Source organism: Clupea harengus, chromosome 23, assembly GCF_900700415.2.
Source record: "Clupea harengus chromosome 23, Ch_v2.0.2, whole genome shotgun sequence".
In the NCBI taxonomy this organism is placed as follows: domain Eukaryota; kingdom Metazoa; phylum Chordata; class Actinopteri; order Clupeiformes; family Clupeidae; genus Clupea; species Clupea harengus.
This window is the reverse complement of record NC_045174.1, coordinates 12,968,254-12,984,878: the sequence shown is the minus strand read 5'-3', so window position 1 is coordinate 12,984,878 and position 16,625 is coordinate 12,968,254. Positions and strand designations below refer to the sequence as shown.

Sequence of the window (16,625 nt, the reverse complement as noted above, 5' to 3'; positions counted from 1 at the left end):
GAAAGAGCAGGAGTGAGCAGTAGCCTACATGAATGGGGAATGCATAAGACATGGGAGATAACGAGGTTGCAATCTCCGTCTGTATTCCGCTGCAGCCAAGAAAGGAGATCTGGTAGTAAGCTGGTATAGCAGGTTTTTTTTTTCAGCCTTAGTTTAATTAGACTACAATATGTGAATAGCAATAACAAGAAACCTCATTGTGTATTTACAGTAACCCCCTCAGGAGTACGAACCCGGATAAGGGTAGGAATTGTCACCTTAGGCACCCAAACATCTTGTGACAACAGGTTTCTTCACGTTATACGGTTAATTCACATGTCCCCAAGTAGTCTGTGAGTGTTTCAGCCATAACAACTGCCTTGCTTTTTCAGCAGCCTCAGACAACACCTTTAAAGCTCCTTTGAGTGACTGTCCTCGAAAACTAAAATCCAACAGAAGTGTTGTGGTTGATTGAGCTACAAAGCCTTTAACACCCATCTCCACTGGTCTTGTGTATGCTTGCCAACCTTGTTCCCTCACTTCAACTATCAGTTCCACATACTTTAGCTTTTTCCTTTCAAAGACTTCCTCAATCGCATCTTCAGAGGGAAGTCACAACAATATACTGTGGAACTTGAAGTCCAGCCAGCAATCTAAAATCCCATGCTTTGCTTTGAACTGTTTGTTCATGCCTGGTGACTACTTTTACGCCCCTCACACACAAATAAAATTCTACTGTCATTAATCGGCAAAGAGTTAACCTCAACTCTTTTATTCTCAAACAAACATGTAAATTATTTTAAAACCTGATTATGCACATATAGCGACACTGGGTCAGGTTAGTTTTACACCCAGACAGAATATGTTTTAATGAGCAAATACCCAAACACAGCTTGCAGCTTCCGTCTTCACCCACCCACTGACTGAGTTGGGAGGACATCATCAAGTGGCTCCAACAATTTAATCACTTATCATTGATTCCACGTGGATTCCCAGTTTTCCCTATTGGAGCACATTGAACTCCTCCACCAAGCTGATCATTGGTAACTCCAAACTTCCCTTTTCGATATAAAGCTACAGGACTTACACACCTTGTGTGGCACCCAAAGCCATTTCCTAACTGCCTTGACTCTCCACCTCTGAAAATAGCAACTTCATGGTAGGGCTATAATAGGGCTTATTTCTTGTATATACATATTTTTTTTATTCTATTTCTTCATCTATAACTGTTTAAATAGCCTGGGAAGCTGGGTAGGGTCCTGATTAGTCAATGGGGTTAGTTTCTGTAGTTGATTTTGACTTTCTGTTTTCAGGCAGTTTAGATTCCACTCCTTACAGCTAGTTTTAGTTTGTTTATTATTTTGGCTTTTCCCCTCCTGAAGTCTTTGTAATTTATGTTTCCCGAGTTTTGGAATAAAACAATCAATATCTTCTAACTTCATTGTGTTGTGGAGTGCTGGGGAAAGAGAGAAGGTAATCTTTTTGTATTGTTCCCTTAACCCTTAGATAAAAAATGGGACGTAACAACAGCCAAAGGCCACCTTACAGGGACGTGCACAGGAATTTTAAAGGGCAGTTGCTCTGCCCTGGAAAAAAGGGGCAACAAGTACATTTTTGTCACCGCCGCCGCCACGCCCCCGTCCCCTGGACGCATATTTTGCCTATATCACTTGAAACTCCCACTAACCGCCGCCGCCACGCCCCTGTCCCCTGGACGCATATTTTGCCTATATCCCTTGAAACTCTCACTAACCGCCGCCGTCACACCCCGTCCCCTGGATGCTTAATCCGCGATTATTTGATCTAGGCCTATATGAAGTTTTGTAGCCGTAATACTATTTAAAAAATATGTATATTTCCTTCGGAGGGGCAACTTCAGTTGAGGAGGGCAAACGGGCAGTTGCCCGAGGAACCTTAGCCTCCTCCTGTGCACGTCCCTGCCACCTTACGTTGGCTGGTGACACAATTTCCACTTGCCTCTGATTGTCAGTGTGTACCCATTGAAGATATTCCTCTAGTTCCTTTCTTTCAACTCTCAAACTTTCCATTTTCTCTTGAGTGAATAAAGACTTCACAAACTTAAATAGATCCTTGTAGAATACAGTCCTGGCTTGTTCTTTCTATTTCCTTCTGTGTCTGAGGAGCTCCTCCCTCCTAAGTGTAGCCAGTTTACTCTTCCAGGCTACAAGGCTAACCGGATCATTAAGGACATTGACCTTGCTTCTCCTTTCTTCCTGACAAACTTCATATTTCACAATGCCATAATTGTAGATGACCTCACACACGATTCAATTTACTCTCGTCTGTACCCTTCAATCCTTCCAAAATCCCCTTTCCTTGTCCTCAGAAGCCCCTGGCCATCTAACCTTTGGTTTCAGTCAACTGCATGTTTCCTTCCTAGTCTGCTTGATTTGTCCCTGCTGTTCAATCAGCTGCATGAGGTCCAACATTATCTGCAAGTGTGCCAGGTCCTACTTCAGCTGCAGCAGGGGTCCTGATATCCTGTGGTCTTTAGAAAAATATCAGTAAAAATAAGGTGTGAGGGAATCAATGCCAGTAGAAAAAACGTAGGCAAACCTTTTGGTGAGTCAAAATGTAAGTTACCAGTAGGTTTTACTACTCAACAGGTTTTGTCTATGTACCTGCCTCAGCTTACTTCCAGCCTGTCCAGTCTGTCTCTCCCTCAACAATCAGGTGCACCTTTTAACAAGGCAGTCCAGGGGCTAATTTGGTCCATCAGTCCCAATTGGACCCATCCACACTTGCAGGGGACCCCGGACCCAACAATTATGGTGGGGGAGTCCAGCCCTTCTCCCCTTGTCGACCACAGTGAGAAGGGGGCGGGACTTCACCTTTTCACAGATGGTCACTCTAACACTCTATTTGTCTGGCTGGTATGACGTCATATGCGGCAAAACTCGGTGAAAACCACCAGCTGTAAAGACTGGCAACCAATTGTGAAACTGTCAGATGCGTGTTTTCATTGATTTTAAATGATTTATCTTAGCACTGCTACAGCCAAATGTCAAACACATAAATGCACACACGCATACACATACACACACACACACACACACACACACACACACACACACACACACACACACACACACACACACACTCATTCCCACTCACAGTGAAAACCATTTATGTAGCGTTTATTTAGTGTTATGGTGTTGTGTAGGAATGGACACTAACCAAGTAAAATTGTTAAGTAATTGCCTGGTGACCAGGTACCATAAACAATGATCTTCTAACATCTAATTCATTTTGAGTATTGTATTGTATTGTATTGTACTTGCAAACATGGTGTCAGAAGCTTGGGACAGTTAGCTTGGGAGCTTGGGACAGTTTGGGACAGTTAGTGACTTGACTTATATCACTACTGACGCGAGTTTTAAAGTTTTTATGAGCTGGATTCAAGGTGGCTAGAAAACGGACGAAACGAGCTAGTGCTAACCCAAAGATGACGACCATAACGAACACGATTCCACCACCAGCAGAGATGAAACTCTCCGGCGACCAAGCAGCCAACTGGGATACGTTCAAGGAAGATTTCCAGGATTACATATTGGCGTCCGGCATGAAAGATAAAGAGGTAAAGGCAGCAACACTGAGGAGGGTCATGGGCAGTGAATGTAAGCATATCTACAAGCACAATCTGCATTTAACTGTAGACCAGCAGAAGGACGTTCTGAGCATTCTAGATGCGTTAGGGAAGTATTTCAAGCCCGCGAAAAATGTTATATTCGAGCGTTTCGTCTTTGGAAGCCAGAAACAAGAAGAGGGGGTAGTGATAGATGTATTTGTGACTAGGCTGCAAGAAAAGGCTGCTACTTGCAATTATGGAGAGCTAAAGGAAGAACTCATAAGGGACAGGCTAGTCCTCGGAATAGCAGATGAAGGCACACGCCGCCGTCTGTTAAGGGAGAAAGACCTCACGCTAGCATCAGCTGTTGATATGTGTCGTGCTGCCGAACTCACAGATGTGCGCATGAAGGCTCTGGCCCATAAATCTGACGATACAATTCACGCAACTGACTTTAGACAGCCTATGCGCAATGGACACAAGTTCACCAAACCGCGAGTTAGAGAGGGTGAAAGAAACTGCAAGTATTGCGGACACCAGCACAAACCAGGGAGGGATGCGTGCCCTGCATCTGGTAAGACATGTCGCTTCTGTGGGACACCCAATCACTTTGCTAGCGTCTGTCTATAAAAACAGTCGGGACAGTCTCGCTTAAATGCCGTGGACACTGTTGCAGAAACAGTACAGGATGATGATGAGGCAGAGGCGTACTTATATATGACCTCAGCGACTTCAACAGACAGGACTCAAGGAAAGAAGTGGTTTGTGAACCTAAAAATGAATGCTGTCAGGCAAAAGTGCCAGTTGGACTCGGGTGCCACTTGCAATGTTATGAGCCTCAAAGAAAAGATGAGGGTGGCACCAAAAGGAAAAATGGCACCAAGCCACACCAGACTGAAGCTATACTCAGGTGAGGTCATGACTTCACTCGGACTGTTCAGAACACACTGCACAATTAAGGGACTTATTTACCCGTTAGATTTTGAGATTGTGGATACAAACCAATACCCTCTGTTGTCTGGCTCAACTTGAACGCCTGGGTCTGATGCACTTCACTATACCTGAGGAGCTGCACAAAGTCGATTGCATGCCTCCAGGGTCTCTAACTAAGCAGCATCTTATCAGCAGATATAATGAAGTTTTCACCGCACCCATTGAGTCACTCCCAGGTGAGGTCCACTTTGAGTTGGATGAGACCATCACACCTGTCCAGTGCCCGCCGCGCAATGTCCAGATTGCCCTCAAAGCAGCTGTGAAAGCAGAATTGGATAGACATGAAAGAGAGGGCCACCTAACCAAGGTAACGGAGCCTACTGATTGGATTAGTAATATGGTGATTGTTAAGAAGCCCGATAAGATTCGAATATGTATTGACCCAAGGCCACTAAACAAAGCGCTCAAAAGATCTCACTACATCATGCCTACACTGGATGATGTCCTCTATAAACTGCCCAAGGCCCGCATATTCTCACTAGTGGACGCACGTGAGGCCTTCCTTCAATGCAAGCTTGACAGGGAGAGCGGCTTACTCACCACGTTCTGGACTCCGTGGGGTCGCAAACGCTGGCTTAAACTTCCTTTTGGCATCTCTGTCTCGCCGGAAGTCTATCAGAGAAAACAACATGAGCTATTGGCTGGCCTAGATGGGGTGGAGCCAATTGCAGACGACATATTGATTGTTGGCTGTGGTGACTCGAACGACGAGGGACCACGACACAAAACTCCTTGCACTCATGGAGCGCTGCAAGGAAGTCAGTCTGAAGCTTAGTCTAAAGAAGCTGCAATTTAAAATTCAAGAGGTGCGCTTCCATGGCCACGTGCTTTCAGCAGAGGGCCTCAGGCCGGACCCCGAGAAGGTGAGGGCAGTTCAGGCCATGCCAGCACCAGGTAACGTCAAAGTAGTGCAGAGGTGTATAGGGTTTGTCACATACCTTTCCAAATTCATGCCACGCCTCTCTGAGGTGTGCGAACCATTGCGTCGTCTCATGGACAAGGAAGTACCATGGCACTGGCTTCCAAAACATGATGCGGCAGTGGCTGAAATTAAGCGCTTAGTGTCGGCAGCACCAGTTTTGAAATATTATGATGTCACCAAGCCAGTCATAGTGCAGAGTGACGCGAGCCAAAACGGTTTGGGATGCTGTCTTTTGCAAGATGGACAACCAGTGGCATTCGCCTCTCGGGCACATACACCAGCAGAGCGCAACTACGCTCAAATCGAAAAGGAGTGCCTGAGCATAGTGTTTGCCTGTCAACGATTTCATTATTACCTCTATGGCAGAGGTGATGTGACTGCAGAAACAGACCACAAACCACTCATTGCCATCTTTAACAAGCCCCTCCTCAGTGCTCCAAAGTGACTCCAAAGCATGCTGCTCACTCTTCAGGGCTACAGCCTGAATGTGGTATACAAACCTGGCCCAGATATGTATCTAAGTGACACACTGAGCAGAGCCACGACACCCCCACACAGCTCAGACCAGCTTTACATACGGCAGTCAGTATGCTCGGTAACACAGCAGGAAGCTGAACTGATAGACCAAGCTGAATACCTCAATGTTACAAGCCAGCGCTTGGCCAAAATCAAACAATACACAGAGACGGATGAGCACCTTCAACTTCTGACGTCAGCAGTTCTGGAGGGCTGGCCAGACCAGAGAGGGGAAACGGCTGTCACTATCAGAGAATACTGGACTTTCAGGGATGAAATTAGCGTGCAAAATGAGGTCCTTTTCAAAAGTGACAGGGTCATCATTCCCAAGAAGCTGCGTTCAGAAATGCTGCGCCGTATTCATTGGAGCCATATAGGTGCAGAGGCCTGCTACAGACAGGCTCGGCAGACACTCTTCTGGCCCAACATGCAAGGAGAAATCAAGGACTTTGTGGGCCAATGTGCTACATGCAATGAGATTGCTCACAACCAGCAAAAAGAGACAATGATGTCACACCCACTTCCTAAGCGCCCTTGGCAAATAGTAAGCATGGACTTGTTTAACTATGCAGGGAAGGATTTCTTGCTTATCGTGGACCATTTCTCAGACTTTTGGGAAATAGAACACCTTCCTGACCTATCTGCAGAAACGACAATCAAAAGGTGCAAGGCCCAATTCGCCAGATATGGTCAACCTGATCGTGTGATCACAGACTGTGGCCCACAGTTCGACTGTGGCCTTTTCCGTCAGTTTGCCCAACACTGGGGATTCGAGCACGTCACCTCATCACCACGCCACCCAAAGGCGAATGGCAAGGCCGAATCGGCCGTGAAGATTGCAAAAAACATCTGTAAGCGTGCTTCGGGAGCCGGAGATGATGCATGGAGAGCCATCCTGCTCTGGAGGAACACACCGACAGTGGGCATGGATAGCAGCCCAGCGCAGCGGCTCATGGCGCGCAGACTTAAGACACCTCTACCAGTGACTGATGAATTACTTGAGCCATGTGTTGTTCCAGGTGTGAAAGAGAAAATTCAGTACAAAAGACAAGTTGCTAAACTCTACTACGACAGATCTGCCAAAGACCTCCCAGAGCTACGGATTGGGCAGAGTGTCAGAATGAAGCCTCTTCCAGGTGATAGAACGGGAAGGTGGCGCCGCGGCATGTGTCTCCAGCAGGTGGCACCACGCTCATATCTTGTGGAGGTAGATGGCACCACATACCGCCGCAATCGAATAGACCTGCGGCCAGCAGAGCCCGTTCCACCTCAGGTCTATGTGCAGCCTGAAAGCATGGCCCCCAACATCACGTCCAGCAGGGACAGCGTACCCGTTCAAGAGGACACACCAGTGCCCAATAGCACGCCGCTGAGCCCAACAACTCTTCAACCCACTCAGGCCGCTGATCAGGCACATCTGAATCCCGCAGAGACTCCGGTGCGACCAGTGAGCTACACAAGGAGTGGCAGGCTCGCCAAACCCCCAGAGAGACTCAACCTGTGAACTGTGAACTTTCACACACTACACTACATACTACACTATACACTACACTTGTGTTATGCTTATGCAAATGTGTTATAGGGCTAGTTAAAGCCCCAGTGAGGATTGAACATATAGCATAAGTTTTATTTCCGTGCCTGGGTTCGTATAAAAGTTTATCGCTGGGCTTAACTAGTAAGGAAACTGTTAAAAGGGGAGATGCTATTGGGTTAACTGCGCCATCTAGCGGTGGCTTGTGTATTCCATGCTTTTGGGACCGGAACCACACTCGTGTAATGCAGTGACATGACTTTAAGCAGCAGTTCAGTAAACTCCATGCTGTAGTTCATACTACGACTCCGTGTGCTTTATTGTACTTGCAAACAGCATGAGTTCATATTACACACACTAGCAACTACTAACTGTTAACATGGTTCCCTAAGCTAGAGATAGCTAGGATAGTTCTTACCTAGGTTAACTGGCATGATAATTGGCATGTTTTGTATACGCAGAGGTTCACGCCGTAGCATACCGTTAAATAGCCTACAGTTGGGTGGGAATACACGACACCCATTATTTTATTGTCATGGAAATCTGAATGCAGTTTCAATGCAGAAAATCCCTTCACGTTTCTCCTTAACTATGTAAACCTTTTAAGGGATTCTGTGCAACACCCTTCAGTAAATCCCTCAGCCTCAATAGTCATACTTAAGGGGAAAACCTCTGACCTTTACCTTTACCTATAATTGGTTAATTACATAATCTCATTTCATATAAAGTTATATCAAGGGAAATAATTTAATTAAGTAAAGTATTTTTCTCTGTGCCAATCTTTCAATTTATCGATATTTTCCTTCTACATTTTTTTAAACTTATTTGTTTTGCAAACACTGGGATTTCCTTCAAGGAATGCAAATCTAGTTCTTATTATTCTTGTTGTGTTTTCTTGTATATGGCATGAATTGTATGTTATTATCATCCTTCTACCACTTTACACTTTTTTAAAAGCGAGTAATTTCCCACTGAAATGAATGGTAGAATCTTTATAACTTAATTATATAACTGTCAATTCTATAACAGTTCTCTCTCTCTCTCTCCAAATGTTTTCTGTTTTTCTCACTCTATCAGTAAGGGTAAACTGGTGGAAAAAAGTTTTTATATTGATGGTGAGGTGATTCCTTATATTGTAGAGAAACCTGTGAAGAGTTTAGGCCACAATGAGTGACCATGGACCGGTTAAAGAGCTTAGTAAATTCATTGTTAAGGCTATTATTACCATTGAGAAGACCTTCTTGCCTAGTAAATTAGAATTGGGGTGCTTGCAGTTTGGGCCCATTTCATTGTTGGAGCCACTTCCCATCAAGCCCTCCCAGCGCTGCAGAACCTCAGTCAGCGTGTGGAGGAAGACAGGAGCTGGAAGTTGTGTTGGCTCATTAAAATGCATTCTGTCTGATAATAAACTCAACTTGACAGAGGGTCGCTACACATAGAGACATAATCAGGTTTAAAATCAATGGCATGTTTGTTTGAGAATAAACGAGTTGAGGTTAATACTTTGCCGGTGATGATATGTACAAACAGTACTGGCAAATAGGGCAAAGCAGGATTGGACATTGCTGGTTGATGTCTGAAGGTGAAGTTCTACAATGTATTGTTGTGACTGTTACCCGGGGGGGTGTTCTATGTACATGGATTAGTAACAAGCCTGTCTAAATTAACCCTGAATAAATGGTAAAGCTCCTAATAGAAAAGCCCCATGGCTTCATTCTCTCAGCAAATCAAATCCATAGGGCTCTTCTATTAGGAGGTTGACCACTTACTCCAGTTAACTTAGCAAAGCCAACAATACTGTTGTTGTGTCATTAAATATGTGAATATTATTTACTCTTGAGCTTGCCCATTTTGTTATCATACTTCTAAAATTATTATAGCAATTTGTGGCTTTGTTACTTGTGGATCCTTTCTGTGAGAACAAAATTAATATATAAATTGAAAGAATGTGGAGAGATGCTGACTCCCTGCTGCAGTATGCCAGGCCGCTCCGTTGGTGGTGCTGTCTTCCTTAGCAAAGTCCTCAGTGTGGCACACGCGGCGGCTGGCATCAGTCATGAGTCGGTGGGTGGACGCATAGGAAAAAGACAGCCAGCCGAAGATATGGTCATCTGGTGTGGGTGTTTGCTCTTGTGTAATCCCATGTGAGCGTGTGCGGTCATAGGGATAGGTCACGACAAGCTCCCCTCCCTGCAGGTTGCCACCTAGCACAAATGGGATCTTCTCCATCCAGGCAATTAAAGCCCGTGTTTCCATGGCAACCTGTCCATAACCAAAATGAATAATGACTGATATGACAAACAGCAAAATAATGTTGCATTGGATTCATCTTTTTCACACAAGGTTGTGCAGTCATGCTTTCAGTTTTGGCTAATACATTTGGTGAGTCCTTTCTGAACTTTCCCGAATTATCTTGGTTTCTCTGCATGGTAAACAACGATACAAAATGAGCAATTTGTAGAATTTTAGAATGCAACCCACTTACTTATGTTAATGAATAGACAACAACTGAAATAAGAGTTCCACATAATCAAAGGGAACAGATTCTGACTGTCAACATTTCAGTACAGTTACTTTCCAACCAACATACTAGTACTGGGCTTAGGAGTTATGTTAAAATGTTTGTGGTAATGTGGGAGGAAGTGACTAGAGGAGGTGGAGGAGTAGAAGAGGTCCGTTAGAATAGCAGTAGAATAGAATAGGACATAAACGTAGGGCATACTCATGGTACATTAAAAGGAATGTTAGTGGGACTCTCATGGTTGTTAGCTTATTAGATCATGTTGATGTGCTTTGACTCATTACGAACCGTGGCATTTTTAGACTGGTACCACTCAGGAATAGGCACATGGTGGTTTAGAACCTTACGCGGGACCAAGTTCTGGATTTCTGCTTCCCACAGGATGGAATTCAAATCAGGGAAGTTGTGATGTATGTCAAAGCCATCCTGACTCCAACGTCCCACAGACCAGCCCCCCAACTCTGATCCCTAAGAGACAAGACAATGTGTTAGCAGTCATTCCACCATATGTCAGTTTAAATACCCAGTTCTGGCCAACCACTGTTCTTTGCTAAATTTGCTTAGCATTTGTTGCCCAATAACATTGACAGACCATCAGGGCCTGCTAACCATTTTCTGAAGACTGAAGGAAAAAACATTAATTATTAAATAATGTTCTAGTTTATTTTTGCAAGTCAGTTGACAAACATAAAAAAACAAAGTCCATTGGTCAATAACTTGATCAATCTGTCTTTTAATTGTGATACTTATTTGCAAACAAGATTATAGGCTAGGCTACAACAAAACTGATTTTGTTCTAGGACCTTAGCATGCGAATGCCGATGACTGTGATAGCATTGTTCCACATCACCATAGCCTATGATTACACATACACATGTAAAGAAAACTAGCTCTATCTTTCTTCTATCTTTGTCTCTTTTCTTCCCCTCCTACTCTAGATTATCTCCACTGTAGGATGCTGCTGCCGTCTTTCCACCTGATCCCTTTGCTGAAACCCTCTGCTTACAGCTGCCCATTCCCACCAAACTGTTATGCAGAATTTTTCCCTTTCTTCTATGAATGCCGCTACATGTAAATCCGTGTTAAACTCTAAAGTGCAGCTACATTTTTGGTGCGTGTCATATTGTGATGTAATCCTAATTATACTAATCTACTCCTAAACACATTTGAGCATTGTCAAGACTGTTGTTGGTACACCTGGAATTCGTCCATTGTGTTTGATTCTAATCAGGAATTTGCGTATGGTTATTCCGGAACCTACATAAACAATCAGTTTCTCCTCCAATCAACTGTAGCCCGATGTCACCTTAACTACGCCCCCTTAACTAGTGAACTACAGAAAACACGTTGCATATTGATGGAGATAATTTCCAAACACTGTTAATGACTTAAGAATATAATAATCATGTACTTATGTAAGCAGGAACATGGCTTTTCTGTGTTTCTGCGTGTGTGTAACTTAGATTATTAGGTGCCACTTAGTCTGCATATCTTCAAGAGCATGTTTAGACCAGAGGTGATAAGCTTCTTCCGACCTTTCAACACTTCCATCCTTGCCTCGGACGTCAGAAATCCACCACTTGGTTTTCCCTGCTGAACGCTCAACTTCTGTCTAAATAAACCTTGTGCGATGTGTTTATCATGGCTTCACTTTCAGCCTTATGCTGGGAGTGAGCCCGATTGCAATTGTTGTTTGTCTAATAAATATACTTATATGCAGCTCCGGAGTCCTGAGGTAACTAGAGTGAATTTTCACCTAACACGTATACACTTTCTCTGCTTGTCTCTCGCACTTTGAAGAGTGCACACCTCTTATTATTATTATTATTATAATTATTATTATTATTATTAATGATAATAATAATAATAATAATACCTTAGACTTGTATAGTGCTTTTGTAAGTACCCAAAGACTCTTTACATATGGCAGAATAAACAAAACAAAAAGAGCAAACAAAACAAACAAAACATTTAAGAAAACTAAAGAAGCTGTTCGGAACAAGTCATGGAATGGATGGTAGGGAGAGAAAGGGAACAGGGGTTAGCAGGTGAAGGCGAGTTTGTAGAGGTGGGTTTTGAGGGCTTGTTTGAACGATGGTAGGGTGGGACCCTGACGGATGTCGATTGGGAGGGCATGGGAGGGCGTGTAAATGATGAAGAGGAGGGGACCAAGCAGGAACCTTAGGGGACACCATGAGTGACTTGGGAGGTGGAGTATTTACATTTGTTTATGGCGATGAATTGATGTCGGTCTGAGAGATATGAGGTGAACCAGGAGAGGGCGGGGCCAGTTATGCCAAGGGAGTGTTGGAGACGTGAGAGGAGGATGGAGTGGTTGATGGTGTCGAAGGTGGCGCTGAGGTCAAAGAGGATGAGGATGAGAATGGTGAGGAAGCCAGAGTCAGCAGAGAGAAGTATGTAATTTGTGATTTTCAGTAGCCCAGTTTCTGTGCTGTGTTTTGAATAGAAGCCAGATTGGAAGGGTTCGTAGAGATTATGGAGATCTAGGTGGGACTTGAGTTGTGAAGCAACAGCTCTCTCAAGGACTTTGGACAGGTAGGGGAGGTTGGAGATGGGCCGGTAGTTGTTGGGGATGTCGGGGTCAAGACCAGGTTTTTACAGTACGGATGGAGAGATGACGCAGAGTTGTGTGAGAAATTCAGAGAGGTCGGAGGCGAAAGCAGGATTAGGCTTTGGGGGGCGGTAAATGACTGCAGTAACCAGAGGTTTGGGACCAGACCAGTTTGAAAATAAGGTGTTCAAATGAGGAGGGGGCCGGGATGGTTATTGCACTTGTAATGTGGCTATTCCACCACCATGCACATGGTGGCGTGGCTTGTCCATATATGAGTATCCAGGTGGTGTGGTTTGGTTTAGTGAAAAGTATTCCTGTGGTTTTTGCCATGTTTCGGTGCGCTCGGCTGACCAGAGGAAAGGGAAGGAAAGAACGGAGTGATCAGGCCAGGAGTAAACAAACTTTTTGCGGGAGGCTCTGTGGATGTAAAGGGGTTGACGGAGGAGTGTTTTGATGGCTGAGATGCACAGAGGAGCGGATAAGTTGTTGAGTTTGAGTAGTTGCGAGGCAAGGTGCAGAAACATGCCAGCCGGGGAGGATGTAATGGCAAGTCATTTGTCGCAAGCCACGGACTTGATGACCAGAGTTGGAGAAGTGACAGGCACATCAGGATGATCCACAGCAGGCAGGTGATCGGAGCTGAGTAAGAAAGTGGTGATGAATGAGGCAAGGACACAGAGGAGGCATTTAAGTCAGCTGCTAACATTAGCTGCACGCTGACTAGAGGGCGGCTAGCTGACAGCTAGCTGATGAAGCAGTGGTCAGACTGACCACACCAGGACAGTTGAGAAGCTATCCAGGGAATTTGCCTCACAGTAGCAGTATGGAGCATGGACGAGAGTATCCAGCAGGGAGCCGGCTGGCTCGTTGGTAGCTGCCTGCTAGCTAGAGACTGCTAGCTAGCCATAGGCTATAGTTGTTCAGGGAGTAGATGGTAGCAGTGGAGAGCAGGTGCAACAGGTAAGCAAACAAATCCAAAAAGAAGCGTTGCAGTAGAATTAAAAACAGAGAATTGTGCGATGTTGAAGGATAGCTAGAAAGGTAAGGTTAGTGGCAGGAAAAAAAAATGCTGGGAAGCAGATGGAAACTAAACAAACTTGAATTATGGCACAGATGAAGAAGCGGCGAACAAACAACGTCAGCGTCCTCTCCACCAGTGTGTATGGGGCACAAGAGGGGCACTCCTAATCTTCCTACCAGCATTGCCCAGGAACACAACTCGCTTGCACCTTCAATGTAATTTTACGGCTGCCTAAGATTACTCGTTATCCAGGAACACAACGCTAACAGAAAGCCTGCCAGCTAACTCTGCGACGGGACCAAGCAACCGAGTCCTTCGATCTACACTTCATCCACAGACACTCCACACTCCAAAACATCGGGGAAAAAAACTTTCCCCCAAGGACTGGTAACTTCGATAACTGGGCATTTAGCTGTCCTAGCATACTCACTACCTGGCTAAGCATACGACTGTTTTACCTTTGCCATTTGTACATTGTATTTCTTGTGTTCACTGAACGTGACTTCTGGGACATCCTTTTCATGGTTAGTTTCATAGTTGGCTTCGCCACACCATACATGGGTTATTTGTTACTATTGGTCCCCAGAGACATAGGGTCTTGCATGCATTACTAACCATTTCCCTCTTCTAACTTGGCACTCTAATCATAAAGATTACACATACATTACACATTACACATACATTGGCCTCAACATAGCCACACTCAAACCTACTGCTTCACATAGGCCTGTCCTTTGTTCATATCACATGTATGTTCAGGAACACACACACACATGCGCGCGGAACTACGGTGACCGAACAAAGGAACACACACACACACATACACACATATTGCTGGTTACAAAACTGACAGACACAATCAAAGGTTAGTAAATTCAGCCATACAACAAACCCTTAAATTACATAGATTTTCCTCCATTCCCTTTAGGAATGCTTTCCCTAAAAACTGACAGAGGTAGTAGAAATTGGGAAATGAATGTAAGTGTATAATGACATTACTTTGGAATGGTTTTGCAATCATTGCAGGCATTTTTCATTTATTTTTACTATACAAATAAAATGTGTCTCATAAATAGCAACAGGTCTCTTTATATGTTTCTAGTGTCTGTATGTGTACCTTTGATAAAAACACACAACTAGAGCTATCTCCACTATTATCTATCACTTTACAACCAGCTCAACTGATAGCTTAAGGAGAAAAGGGCTTGCTGCAGTTGGAAGAAGTTAGCTAGCTAAAAGGCTAGCACTTGGGGCTACAAGCTTTTTAAAAAGACTGTTTATAAAGAAATGAATACCTGAATGATAGAGGCAATCGCACAAACTCTGCAGGGTGTCGTCTCAGTGAGGGTGAGCGCTTACCATGCCTGTGGTTACTTTTATACTTGGAAGCCTAGGTGCAACTCACGTTCAAATGATAACACTGCGTTTTGATTGGTGGATCAGGAACGAAACAGTATTTGATTTGTTTGAGTCAGTCCATCCCCTTGCATTTCGCCACTGAGGGAGCTTTCACTAACCAGTGACAGGTTGGCGGGGTTTTTTTTCTCCGTCTGTGACTTTGCGCCCCCCCTGGAGAGTGTTCTTTGAGAACCACTGTTCTAGACCTTAGTGCTGCTTAGACACTATAGATCATCATTTTGATACAGAGGCTTGAACATCATGTTGGCATCAAAGGCTGTGCCCTATCCTGGTTTAGGTCTTAGCTTTCTGATCGACAATTTGTTCATGTCCACAAGTCATCCAATCACACCAGAGTAAGCTACGATGTTCCCCAAGGCTCTGTCCTTGGACCACTGCTTTTATCCTTGTACATGCTACCCTTAGGTGCTGCCATAAGGATACAAGGCATTAACCTTCAATTGCTATGCTGATGACACCCAACTTTATCAATCCATGAAACCCGATGAAATAGTACATCTACCCAAGATAGAAACCCGCCAACAAGATGTAAAATATTGGATGGCTAACAACTTCCTGCTCGGTTACTCAGATAAAACTGAGGTTATGCTTGTAAGCCCCAAACAATTGAGAATGACACTATCTAGCCATCTACCCACACGCTATGGCATCTCATTAAACTACCAACACTAGCATCAAAAACCTTGGTGTAACTATCAACCAAGACCTCCTGCTTGACTCACAAATAAAAGAGATGTCAAAGACATAGCTTTTTCATCTACACAACTTTGCCAAAATTACATCTCAGTAAAGAGCCTCCAACAAATACAGAACGCTGCCGGTCGCACACTCACTAGAACTAAAAAATATGAACATATCTCACCTGTACTTGCCTCTCTGCACTGGCTCCTTGTAAGAAAATCAAAAAGCACAATAGGAGGCAGGCCCTTCTGCTATCAAGCCCCCTTCCTGTGGAATAATCTTCCTGCCTCCATCCGAGAAGCGTCCCTCTTTAAATCGAGACAAAAGACAATCCTCAATAGTGCATCCTATGGTCATGAATAAAAACCGGCATCTATCACAACATATTTCATATAACTTGTCAGCCATGTTGTTGTGTTTAGCAGCAGTGCACTACAGACAGCGCATGCTGTACTGTGTAGAAGGGCCTATACGGATCCTGAGTACAGCAATACTGCTTTCGCCAGTCAGTTGTGCACTGCTGTTTCATCCTGCCACCCTTGTATAACAAAAATTCTCATGCACCTTGTCAGCCAACCATAACTCAACATAACTCAACAAAACTAGACATAAACAAAATTCCCACACACCATGCTCTCCATTTCCCTCTTCATCTCTTGGTATGGTATTACCTATTTACTTTACCTAAATGTATCTCTTTATCTGTTTATGAAATTCATGTTTACTAACCAAATTTACTAACCAAACTAACTGACTTATAGAGCGACCTTTGCCTGCAGCCTATGGCTGTGAAAACATCGTTTCTCATCTCTCAGATGAGCCCCTCCTTCCTGCTTCTTCCTGTTAAGAAGGAGTTTTTTCTTGCCCCCGTCGCCTTT

General features: G+C 44.3%; 1 protein-coding gene across 1 annotated transcript in view; it reads right to left on the bottom strand.

Moving 5' to 3' along the window:
* LOC105905399 (inactive carboxypeptidase-like protein X2) overlaps positions 1–16,625 on the bottom strand; it is a 60,792-nt gene that overhangs the window by 9,263 nt on the left and 34,904 nt on the right. The window contains exons 9-10 of the mRNA XM_031561021.2: positions 10,340–10,519; positions 9,495–9,792 (exon numbers count right to left, since the gene is read on the bottom strand). Of these exons, the coding sequence (XP_031416881.1) occupies positions 9,495–9,792; positions 10,340–10,519 (478 nt within the window). The remainder of the gene's footprint in view (positions 1–9,494; positions 9,793–10,339; positions 10,520–16,625) is intronic.